This window comes from Uranotaenia lowii, chromosome 1 (genome assembly GCF_029784155.1).
Source record: "Uranotaenia lowii strain MFRU-FL chromosome 1, ASM2978415v1, whole genome shotgun sequence".
NCBI lineage: Eukaryota > Metazoa > Arthropoda > Insecta > Diptera > Culicidae > Uranotaenia > Uranotaenia lowii.
In genome coordinates, this window is record NC_073691.1 from 43,460,993 (window position 1) to 43,473,392 (window position 12,400).

The following is a 12,400-nucleotide window of genomic DNA, read 5'->3' on the forward strand; positions in this document are numbered from 1 at the left end:
GAGCGTCAAAATCCCCGACGACAATCTTGATATCATGTGTTCCAGCTTCGCTTAGAATTCGTCTTTGTCGTCACCGGTACTTCTGAGGTAAGGGCTGTGCACGTTGATGATGCTGATGTTGAAAAACCGGCCCTTGGTTCTCAACCGGCACATTCGTGGGACGATCGACGACCACCCGATCACGCGCTTCTTAATCTTCCCCGTCACTATAAAAGCTGTTCCAAGCTCGTGCATGTTGCCGCGGTTCTGGTTGATAGAATGACCATCTTGGAACGTACGTACCCTGGAGCCCTTCTAGTTTACCTCCTGTGTACAATGTCGAATTTGCGGCTTTTCAATTCGTTGGAGAGCATGTGGGTACTGTCCATGAAATTTAGAGATCGGCAGTTCCATGTTTCAAGTTTCCAATCGCTGGTCCGTTTTCGTCGCGTGGGTCTTTGCCGATTTCCATACGAAATTGGACAAAGAGTCCCTTTCCCATATGGCGAGCAAATAATATAAATGAGAATGTATAAAGGCAAAATAGGCAAATTAACCCTCCATAAGATTCCGCTATACGATGAGATCATTTTTTTGTAAATTTTCATCATTTCACTACTCTTTCGATCGCACATATAGAATACTCTGCCGAAATGCTCCGCACTGGTAAAAAATTGTATCCGCTTATTTGTCGTAAATCTCGACTCTTGAAAACCCACAAGTTGGCTATCTACAAACAAATTATTGACGTTAGGTTTAAAAAGAGATACGTTACGTGGTTTTCAATTGTGTAAAAAACAAACTTTAAATCTACTCACCAGAGATCTTCTTCCCAAGTAGGTACATCTGATGGTTTATGACAATATCTATAAGATGGTAATTTAGCCCGACGTTACGCGGACAAATTTTGCCATCGGTCATCAAATTACCTGACAGTCGCCGTAAAAAGATAAACAGACAAGTTAGATAGAGAATTGGAATATGAAGCAGAAACATGTATCAGAAGCAAAAGAAAGACGTTAGGAGATTATTTTATAAGTTAAAGAGAAGAGTTATGAAGGTGCTCGATTTTTCATATATTTTTCGAATTCGAGCAGTTTTAATTCAATCAAAAAGGTGTTCAAAAAATTATAAAATATCTGAGTTTGGCATGAGATGTTCATTGAAACGTAAGAATCGTTAGGTATACTTAACTCAAAATTGATTATTTTGGCACTTGCACCCCTCTGATCCTGAGGGCCTCAATTGATCTAGCATGAAATTACAAAGATTTCCAAAATCGACCGGCTTAGGATACTGTGGCAAATGGCCAAAGATTTTAATATTTTTGAACAGTAACTAAAAGACAACACTAAAAAGGATTCTTTTCATTTTAACTGAACTACTGCATTGGACAGCTTATTTTCTAGTAAATTAATACTGGAATTGGACCAGTTACTCGCCTGTTTCGGATGAACGGATAAAAGAAAAATATTACGCAGAGAAACATACGATAAGGCAGGAGTTCGAAGAATCAATTACCTTTAGAGGCTTACCCTAATTCTAGCTTACTTCAATTGTTCTCGCTCTATCGCTCAAAGTCGATAAAAAAAAACCATCCTGTTTGAGGCTTACCCTAATTCTAGCTTAATTAAATTTTTCTCGCTCTATCGCTCAAATTCATAAAAAAAAACAAACCTGTTTGCTACTAATAATCATATATATCCAATTTATTATATACCATTATTATCATTCAATTTCCATATTTGTTTTACCTTCTTTGTCTTCATCTGATTAGACTCGGATTGATAATTTTGTTTTTTTTTTTTTTTTTTTGTTTCGTTTTCAAACTGCGGATTCAACTCCTCAAACTACTGTTTATTTTTCATATACTTAGTATCTTATTGTGTTTTTTTGCATTGTGTTTTGTTTTTTTTACTTGTGATTGTTTCCAACAATAACCTGGGGACAGTGGAGTTAAGTTTTCAATTTTTCTCAATAAACTGTACACTTCAAATATTAGACACATGCGTTAAACTTTGTATAACATAATTTAGAGTTTTTTGTTGTGGTTGTCAGGTCGTTTAAAATGTATCTTTTGTTCAACTTATTTTTAATCTGCAGGCATTTGTAATTTTAGTAGTTCAGTGCCATCCCGGCCGAGGGGCTCGAATGTGGATGGTGATGCGGATGATACCCGTTGTGGTAGTTCAGAGGCTGAACCGGTGTTTTGCAGAGGCCGGACAGGCCGTTGTGTTGCTGATAGGGTGAATGTAGTGGAGCTTGGTGGGTCACGATGGTCACTTCTTCTGTCGCCACCGCAACACTCACCCCTCCATTGGCAACGACAGTCGCTGGACTCACTGGTTGCAGGGAATGGTTGTGGTTGTGATGGCTGCTTGCTGTTTGCTGATGCTGATGTGGATGATGGTATCCCGCGGTGTTCGGGTTGTTTGATGAGTTGTTGCCATTGAACAACAGGCTATTGTGGTGATTATTGCTAGTATTGGTGCTAGGTGGGATATATTGTGGCTGGGCTAGATGTTGCGATTGATGGTTGTTGACTGGGTTGTTGAAATTGCTGTGTGTGGGGTTGTTGTTGTTATTACTGTGAGGTTGATGCTGTTGTTGCAGCAGATTGTGTTCATGGACTAGCGTGCTCAGGCTGGGAAATGAACTGGACTGGTGAAGAATGTCGTCAGCGTTGAAAGAAAACGATTGTTGCATCTCGGGAGCACCACCGGGAGTTCTGCTGGTTGTCGGGGGACTCACAGTTCTTTTGGGAGTCGTTGGAGCTTGCGTTATTATCGGCGCGGTTTGGTTTTCGGTGCCGCTTTTTAAACCAACAGAATTGACATTCAATTTTTCGGATTCTTCTGCCCAAGAACTCAACTTGAAACGGTATTTACCGTGGTTCAATCGCAGCACATCAGCCACATTATGGTCAATATATTCCACCGTACTGTTCTGTTCGTCGTTGGTGATCAACCGAGGGATTAGTGCCCGCACGTAATCCACGAAATGGCTAATCTCTTTAAGCATGACCCGCCCCTTCTCTTTCTCGGCGAACCTTTGCAGCAAATCGAACAGATGCTTGTACAGGTACGTCGATTTCTCCTCCGGTTCCTGGGACTTCCGTTCCTGGACTCGCTCGCCTTTCATGCAATCGCGTGCCGAGTTGTGAGTGGGATACTTCTCCAAATGTCGCTGCATCCTTTTGCCCAGATATATTTTATTGCACGTCGCACACCGGTACTGCAGAGGGACATTGACCTTCCGTTTGACGATTGCGTCTTCCAGTTTCTGTGTCAGGGCAGCGGAGAAGTTGGGTAGCTTCTCCGCCGTTTCCGGATCCGGTGTGGGGAGGTCCAGCCTCGGCAAAATCACCGGAATGGATGGAGGTGGAACAGGTGCTGGTGGTCCCAAAGGTTTCACTTCATCCTCGTCTTCTTTGTCTTCCAGGCTCTGGTAGTAGCTGTTGACGTAGCGGGGAGGCTTCGATAACCGTCCGGAACGGGTAACCAGCACAGGTACGTTCGGTTCCGGATTAGGTTCCGGTTCAGGAGCGGTGGTGATTTCGGTTTTCGGTTTCCTGCCACGCTTCTTGGTGGGCTTCTTCGTTGTTGCAGCTGGAGGGGTGACTGGCGACGCAGAAGGTGCAGGGGCATTGGGCTTAGGTGCAACGATAACGTCAGGCGCCTTTTCAGGACCATTATTGAGCCCCAGGTTCAATGATTTCGGACCCAGGATGTTATAGACGACGTTAGTTGTCGTAACCGGATTTTGATAGATCACCGATTTGGATTTGTCCATCGAGTTACTAAAAGTAAAAAGTAATAACATTAATGGCGTTCTAAGAATGAAACTTTTGCGGGGTTCTAGTTTAAGACTGAACGAGGCTCTACAACTCTAAGAGTCTAGAGCGATTTAATTGATAAACAATACTTACTTAACCAACGAAATATGCCCGTAGATATCCTTATCCATAACTAGATCGGCCACAACCTTCAGCTCCACTGGTGGAACGGGACTACCCAGGTTGGCGTTCATATCCACCGGATTATCAACGCCGGCATCTGCCTGCCGTATCTCCGGTAGCACATTGACCGGTTGTTCCACCCTAGCGGGACTTGCCGCCACCTTAGCTGCCTCCACTATTGGATTCTCAACCATCACAACTGTCGTCGTGGTTGGAACAAAGTTTGTCGTCGAAGGGGTGGTTGCGGGCATCGATACCGGTAAGGCAACGGGAGGTTTTGGTGCCGCAACTACGGTTTGTTGTACCACCGCTGAAGGAGGTCTTTCGAAAATGGCTTTCTGAGCTGCTCGCTCTTTGATGCCGGAAAAGTTTAGAGCACTTTCGGGAGCCTGAGTTTTTGCGAGGCAAGTGGAGTTGGCCGTGTTAGAGATTCTAGCCGTAAGGCCGTTCCTTTGATTGTCTGAAGTGATCTTTTTTGTGGGTAACGGCTCAGCACTCGGTGATGGTTTAGTAGCAACTGGGTTAGCAGTTTTAGGGACCTCGGTTGGTTCGGCTTTGAGTGTGACCTTCTTCTTTTTGCGTTTTTTGAGCTTTACAACTTTGCGATCGGGCGTTGGGTTTCGATTCGACCCGGAGATTGGTTTCGACTCAGTTTCACCGGTAGTGGATAAATACTTTTTGTTGACGATCAAACCATTGTTGATGACATTTGACACGACAAGTTTGGCCGCTTCAGTGGTTTCGCCACTTGCACCGGTTCCGGTAGATCCTGGACCGGTGGAAGAGCTAGTGGAGGTAGGTTTCTTCTTTGATGGTGAACATAACTCGGATCGAAATATGCCCGAATTACAGTATCGTCTGTTTGTTGGTGAAAGTGGTCGTTTGATGCCTTTCTCGATGCAATACAGCGTTTTGGGAGGTTCCGTGGGTGGTTGTGGTGGCGAGGTTTGCGGGACAATAACTGCAGGGCTGGGTTCTGGGGGCAGTGGCGGTGGAACTGGAACCGATATCATAGTGGGTTCTTTCTTTGAAGGAACGAAACTTCCAGCCAGTTCGCAAAATGTGCCAGCTTCGTTCGAGATGTAGATTTCATTGTTCGGAGTGACCTTAAGGCTGAACTTGGAAATTGCTGGAATGTTGTTATTGTTGTTAAGTATTGGATCAGGTAGTGGCGATGAGGTCGGTGGCGTTAGTTGATGTAGCAGAGGTGAGGTGCTCATAATGGGCGGTTGATGTGCTGCTGCTGGCAGGTGACAAGTTTTTGGGAAATCCACCAGCGGAATCATCGGAGGTGGGGTGATGGTTGCCGGTATTGGTGAAGGAGTTTTCAGCATAATCATCTGGGAGGGTTGATGCTGAAGTTGTGCTGGGGCCAACGATCCTGACACAGGCGACGGTTGAACAACATTCTCCAAACAGGGTATGGAGTTAGAGTCGAACCCGAAAAGGCTGTTCGAGAAGTGATACCCATTGAGATTGCTGGATTGGTCGATGTCCTGCAAGAAAAAAGAAATTATCAGTATCCGCTTCGAAAGTTATTCTGATATTTTTCTTAAGTATCAGTAATATTTGAAATAAAAGGATTTAAAAACAGACGTATCCAGTCTTTAGAAGAATCTATAAAACGACCTTGAGTACAACATTGCATACAACCATTGGTCACTCACGATTTTCCCCTCCAAATACAGTACGGTTTTCCCCTCAAAATAGTAACGGTAACTCCGGGATAAAAATGTTCAACCCACCCCACACAACTGGAAATGGGAAACGAAAAATCCAAAATAAAAGGCACAAAGTAGCAAATCCAAAAATTAAAAAAAAAAAAACTATCCAAATTGACTCACTAATAGGCATCCACTTGTGATCAATTTTCATCGACCGACCAAATGCACATTTCATAATCCTCCCCCGGGCTTCCGCACACCGGTGTCATAAACGAAACACTCATCCGTCCGTGATTGGGGAATATTAATTACGTTTTTATGGGGACTGGGAAATGGAAAAACCTTTCCCATTAGCCGTGCTTACTTATACCTAGTGTTCGAGAATTTTCCTATCCCGCTTTCTCCCGCATCACCTTTTCCCGTTTTGTACGTGGTTTTTCCGGAGTCGTACAACATTTTTGGGGAAAGCTGATTGGAACATACATTTTAACACCCTTCTGTGTGTTTTCGCTCTTCTGGCGTTTACTTGTTCGGGCAAAGGGAACCCTGATTTAGAAAGATACATCACATACTAGCTACCTACTACTGCGAATGATTGGAGTGGTCTTTTCACTTTTCGGGGGTAATCGGAGCATTCTGGATATCTTCGAAAATAACTCCAGAGAAACTTCAAAACCTGGGTGGTTCAGATGTGTTCATTACGTTAGCAGTCGAAGAACTTTTCAAAGAATCGCAAATGAACTTTTTGCGTTCAAATGACATCTATCTGGAACTTCTATGTACCTTTGGTGATGATGATGTTTTTTGTGATGGTCCCACAGGCCATTCGCATCTTTAGAAGTGGGAGAGACAGTTTATCCTTAGGATAATATGTATTGTTTACTTTATTTTATCAATTTCTGTACGATTTATTCCTCTTACTCCCGTATGTATGTCCATCACCGTACAATTTCTATCTGATGCTTCGTCAGATCTTCATCACTATGGGTGTTATCTTTTTTAGGATTATTCCTTTTCTCAAATGGTCGGTTTCACGTAATTTATTGCCAGGTTCTTAAAAGTGTTTACGTTTGAACTGTCTTTGATGCTTCACGGTAGGTTGTTATACATTTTCAGTCCGTTATAGAACACACACACTCATTTGGCGCAACACCTTAAACTTGTAAAATTGACCCATTATTGCGAACAGCAGAAATCTGTCAAAAAAAGTGTCGTTTCCTCGAGTCAATTTTACACATTATTTAGAAAAGCTGGCTTACTAAATAAAGGGTAGTTTTTCAACTTGTCATTCAGAATATAGAACTGTTTCTGCCGTAATCGATCTCGTTCGACGATTCAATGAATCGGTTAATGCTGAAAGATCAGTTCAATTGATTGAGTTGATTGAATATTTTCCTATTCTATAACAGGAGCATGAAAATTATACCTTGCCGAATACAGATATTCAAAACGAATTGAATTGTTTTTATTATTTTCTTTCCATCCTTCTGACATTTTAAGGGCTAACATCAAAGGGCTGACATCGCAGAGCGGGCTTCCAAAATAATGTGTAGATTTTACATGCTTACATTACTAATTTTCACCTCTGCTTTGACGTACATGCTGTGTACACTAAAAGGGGTACAAGGACTTTACATGAAAAAGGAGTTAACCCAGTCTTTTCCGATAACGGGTCAAAACTACACTTTAAGGAGTTGCGCCAGATGAGTGTGCAGAACGTTTGGTCATCTCTTTTTTCAAGTTTGGTAATCTGAAATCATGTGCTCTTCCTGTATTGTATCAATTCCGTACTGCAGACCGTCCGATGGATAAGCTGGAAGCAATCCTTTAATTTGTATTTGTAGATAAAATAGATTTTGTAGATAAAAATCAAACTGTTATTCGCAATCCTCGCGAATGACATGATTAAGTTTTTGATTAAGTAAACCTTAAGTTAGTAAGGCTTATGTTCTATAGAGTTGAAGATATCCAAACTGTACAAAAATAGACCAGAAAAAATAATTATTCATTTTTTTTTTCAACAGAACTCTATTAGATTTAAAACCAAAGAAGCTCCTTACTGTCCAAAACAACCAAAAATCCCCTACTACTAAATATTTGTATAAGAATAAGCCTCAGCTTTGGAAAGTCGAATCGGAACCACCCACCCGAATAAGCCGTCAGCCAGACACGAACACGGACCTATCAAGCAAACATATAGCTCTCGGTCATGCCGTTCGACTATCCCCATTCGTAGCGGAGCTTAGCACTTCAAATTACAAAAGAAAAAACACACTTTAAATGGCCTCTTTAGACCAAATTTCTTGTTGTTTTGCTAACGGTAGCATAATTAAACCAGTACCAAACGAAGATCAAAACAAAATTTTAAATCTCCGGTGCATGGAATCCCCCCCTAAGCCAAAAGTGAAGCAAAGGGGGGAATCACTTGAGAGCTCTGGCTGACTTGAAAAAAAAAACGGTACCCTTAGAACTGCTTCATTTCACCAATCGTATCGTGTTTGGCTTTCTCGTTTCCCTCCGACTGTGTGGTGCGGTAGGTGTTCCGATTACTCATCGCGGACTCACGGATCTCAGTCCGTGAGGGATGGAAATGAACACAATGGGGAAAACTATAAGATCATCTTCGGTTGTCAGTTGCCAGTTTTATAGCTTTTGTACTCTAATCTATAAAATCGTCAACCAAAGATAACCTGCAATTAAAAGACTAGGTTTATCGGATCGACCGTTCACACCTTCGGTGTAGAGCTGTATCCTGCTCTGGAGCACCTTCTCTAGCACCTTTCTAGCAGTATCAAGGGGACATATCGGGCGATAAGCTGATGGGTCAGCTGGTGGCTTATCCGGTTTTGGCAGGAGCACAAATCCCTGCCGCTTCCACACGTCTGGGAAGACCCTCTCATCCATGTTTTGTTGCAGTGATGACCGGAAGCTTGTTCAGCTGGAAGGACTTAGCAATGTCCCGTAGTTCCTCCAGCGAAATCTGCTCCTTTTCACGCGTTTCCCAGTCATACGGGACCCTCGGCCACGAAACTTCCTCGTGCTGTGGGAACAGCTCGGTGACGATTTAGCGCTATTTGTTCGAACACGTTTCCTGTGGCACACCTCCGCTCCGCGTCTTGGCCATGACAATCCTGTAAGCGTCGCCCCAGGGATTGTCGTTAGCGTCCTCGTAGAGTTTCCTAAAACGTGCCTTTTTGCTGACGGGGACCTCGCTCTCTGCATATGTCGCCTAGCCCGTAGGCCCGCAGTACGCAGGTCATCGATTTCCGTCGTCCACCAGTAGACGGGTTGTCGAGTGTCTTTTCGATTGGCCCTCCTCGTCATCGCAGCGTCCGTGCGAGTGCCCTCGTCAGGTTTTCCAAGTTCCGCTCCCAATTTAACTCTTCGACAAAGACGTTCCGGTCGAATTGTGTTGTATTCCAGAAGCGTGCTCCTGTTGTCGTACACACTTAATCTTTTCTCCTGTGGTCGGGACGATTTCGTCCTGTATTTTCAACAGCTGAAATTACAGGACGATTTCAGGACAACAAAACAGCTCAGGAAAACAACTGCCAAATTCGCCTGTATCTTCGAAACGGTTTTCTCCTGTGACTTGCAGGGACTTTGGAAATTTTCCTGTGAGCTCGAAACGGTTTCCTACTGTGAAGTGTATTCCGCTACCCTTTCCCCTGGTTCGATTTTTTTTCAATTTAAAATAAATTTCAATGCATTGTTTAAAAAAATGAAACTCAATTGTTGTTAAAACAAGTTCAATATATTTCAAGCAACTTTTTCTTCTTTATTAGTACATTTCACATTTTTTGCACATTTCACTATTCTTTACAATCATAACACACAAACAAATTTCTTTTCTGTAAGTAGAAAAAGAAATTATTTTCATTACCCAAAGCTGAATGGTAAAGAAACTTACCTATGCGCCTTTCGCTCCATGGAATTTAAATGCTTGCGCTCCTGTTCCATTTCCAGGTCAGCAAATATCTTAATGGATCGACCAAAGCCAACCGGGGCGAAAGAATACCACACAGCCGTAGAGTTTTTCCATGCAGTTCTTTGATTTTAAAGGTAAAAAGTTCACCAGAACCTGGTTCCGGTTGCACATGATGAAGAGTCGTTCTCAGCAGCCAATAAAATAAAAACTTTTAAAATTCACCAACAAGCGTTGAAACCGATCCGACGACGAATCCGCAAAAAATGACAAGTTGAAACGTTTGGCGGTTTTAATTTTCATGCCCATGTGGAAAAGAGAGAAAAAAAAACTTGTTGTTTTTTGCACGGGAGAGCAAGAGAAAGAAAATTTGACAAGAATTGGATGTCCCGTGATTCTGGAGAACCCTGTCCTGCATTCACGGGGATACATTAAGTTTCTGTGCTCTCGTAGTAAGTTTGTCTTGGATTTCAGGAGAGATAAAGCGTCCTGAGATTCGGGTGAGTTTCCTTTCGAACTTCGTTTAAATTGAGCAGCTTTTCCGTGACACAGAGATTCATGGTCCCGAGCGAGATAAATGCAATCTTAGTGTGTACCTCTTCCACCCGCCAACTTACTTGTGCCCACACGATAACGAATTGGAAAGTGATCGCTATCGGTGAACGCATCGCTCACCCTCCAGTTGGACTACTGAAGGTGATGTCAATGATGTACTCGTTCGCATTCCTGCGGTAGGTCTTTGTATCGCCTAAATTCCTCAGGTCTACGTTCAGCCTTTCTAGAGCTTCCAGTAGAAGGTTTGTAAGGCGACTACCCCATTCTACGGCCCACGCGTTATAGTCCCCGCCTATAACAACGGGGCAGGACGTGAGACCTTCAACGATTCTGTCCATCATGACGCCGAACCTCTCCAGATACCACCTCGGGGAGTCGTTGCAGCTACAGACGAAGATCCCGTTGACATTGGCTTTCACGAAGCCTTCCACTCCAGCCGACACCACCTGTTGTATGAGGTATCTTCCTGTAACTCATTTCGCGGCCAGTTTGGCTTTATCGGTTACCCAATTACTGCCATCCGACGTCCTGCGATACGGGTCTGCCACTTACGCCACGTCCAGCGCCAGCTAGCCGTTTGATCTTACACAGATCCTTTAACATCCGTGACTATTTCGTCCAGGTTCTTAATCTGGACGGTAACCGTGGTGCTCAGGGCACGGATTTCCGTCGCCTCACCAACTATTTCCTGCGTAAGCGCACTATACTCCGCCCCTTTTACAGTTGATCCACGTCGGAGTTCGAGAATCATCTCGCCGTTTCTTTTCCTTGGTCCAATGAAATCCAAATTTTGCATGTGACCAATTGTTATCCCAAGAATCAATTTTAGTCAACAATAGTCGGCTTATTTAAGCTCCTTTTCTGATTACATGTTTTCTAGATGTTTTTTTTCATCAGAAATGTAGATAAAGCGCAAAAATCAAACTGGCCTCCCTTGATGGCACCCACAAATAAACAAGGGCCAGGAATCATTCATAGGCAGAAGGGAGAAAGCTGGACAAGATGAACTCAGCTCATTTCCCCTCCCATTGGCGAATGTGAGTGGCACCACCACCACTCTTCTACCCTCTTCACTTTGCACAAAAACAGGGTCCAGGAATCCGCTGTATAGGACTACGTGTGAGCGGCCGTCGTGTAACACCCGTCACGTCATGAACCCAAAACCAAACCGAAGCAAAAGCAAAAACTGTATCGAGGTCGAATCAAGAGCAAAACGAGGGGCAACAAGGGAACTCCTTTGCTGGAGTTGGAGCTGGGGGAACAATTTTTGAGGCGGATGAGGGGAGAGCCGCACTCCATCTATACTTCGTTCAAGAGGGGTATCGAATGTGAGAATATAAACTTACCACCAGCATCTCCTGAACGGAGGTGAAAAAACTCATTTTTTCGCCCTTTCACCCTCCGGAAGTGTCCGAATTTCAGCTCTCGTTCGTCCGGTTCACTGGTCCTTTAGATTCCTTGGTAGTATTTGCCAGATAGGCTAATCCGTTTTCTAGTTGACAGCAACTTGTCGTTGTTCCCACCCCCTTTTCCCCTTCTACATCCAATCAACTGAACAGCAGAAAAAAAATACCACACAAATTCCACACCTGCTAGTTTACAGGCACATCCGGCCAAAACTTCCCGAACCGGAAACCGGACACCCACTATCCAAACTGGGCTTCGAAGGCCATCCCTCCGATCCTCGTGATCGTATTTTTCGCCACTGCGGCTGGAAACTATTTTTAATCCGGAACGAGATGATGCCCCAGAATGCAATGCAATTTGAATTTTCTGTTTCTGGCGTCTCACCCCCTCGATCTAAACTTTGTGGCACCGTTTTAGACCCAGCGTTTACACTCGCGGCGGCGTTTTCACTTTTGCGACGCACTTGGCAACTTCCAAGCCACCGTGTAAGCCCGTAGGTAACTTTGAATCACGACCCGAAAATAATTCCTACCAATTTCGAGTGTTTTTTCACCCTTTTTTTTTCCTCTGAAATGGCCACGGATCCGAGAAGAAGCAGCGATTGTAAACTATCCGCGACGACGGCGACCGATTTTTTGTTGGCGAGTGACGGGATTTTGACAGAATCTGATGTATGATTATTGGGAGAAGCCCGCCTTCATGTTTTTTTTTGCTGTCGGAATCGGGCGGGCTTACACAATTAATGGAAAATACTTGCTTTTAGGTTCAAATCGCTCGTAAATTGTAAACTATTCAGTTTGAATTTCACAATCAATTTCCCTTACAAAACTTAAAATAAGCAGATTTCAAATGCAAATTAAGATTGAATTAACGTTCAGATTTTCGATACAGATTTAACATTGTAAATTCAGT

At 43.5% G+C, this 12,400-nt stretch overlaps 1 protein-coding gene across 1 annotated transcript; it reads right to left on the reverse strand.

Moving 5' to 3' along the window:
• Positions 1-1,541: 1,541 nt before the first annotated feature.
• Positions 1,542-12,136, reverse strand: LOC129738905 (nascent polypeptide-associated complex subunit alpha, muscle-specific form-like). Its single transcript, XM_055730237.1, has 3 exons — positions 11,428-12,136; positions 3,908-5,433; positions 1,542-3,778 (listed from the first exon to the last, which is right to left on the reverse strand). The coding sequence occupies exons 1-3, from the start codon at positions 11,461-11,463 to the stop codon at positions 2,095-2,097; spliced, it is 3,246 nt and encodes a 1,081-aa protein (XP_055586212.1). The 5' UTR covers positions 11,464-12,136; the 3' UTR covers positions 1,542-2,094.
• Positions 12,137-12,400: the final 264 nt, after the last annotated feature.

What these genes read in the sequence shown, in the direction of transcription:
- LOC129738905 (XM_055730237.1), bottom strand. Translation starts at nt 11,463, where the DNA reads ATGAGTTTTTTCACCTCCGTTCAGGAGATGCTGGTG. An exon ending in CCGTTCAGGAGATGCTGGTG is followed by an intron (nt 5,434 to 11,427) that starts GTAAGTTTATAT and finishes TTTTTCTTGCAG; the next exon opens with GACATCGACCAATCCAGCAA. An exon ending in GGGCATATTTCGTTGGTTAA is followed by an intron (nt 3,779 to 3,907) that starts GTAAGTATTGTT and finishes TTTTACTTTTAG; the next exon opens with TAACTCGATGGACAAATCCA.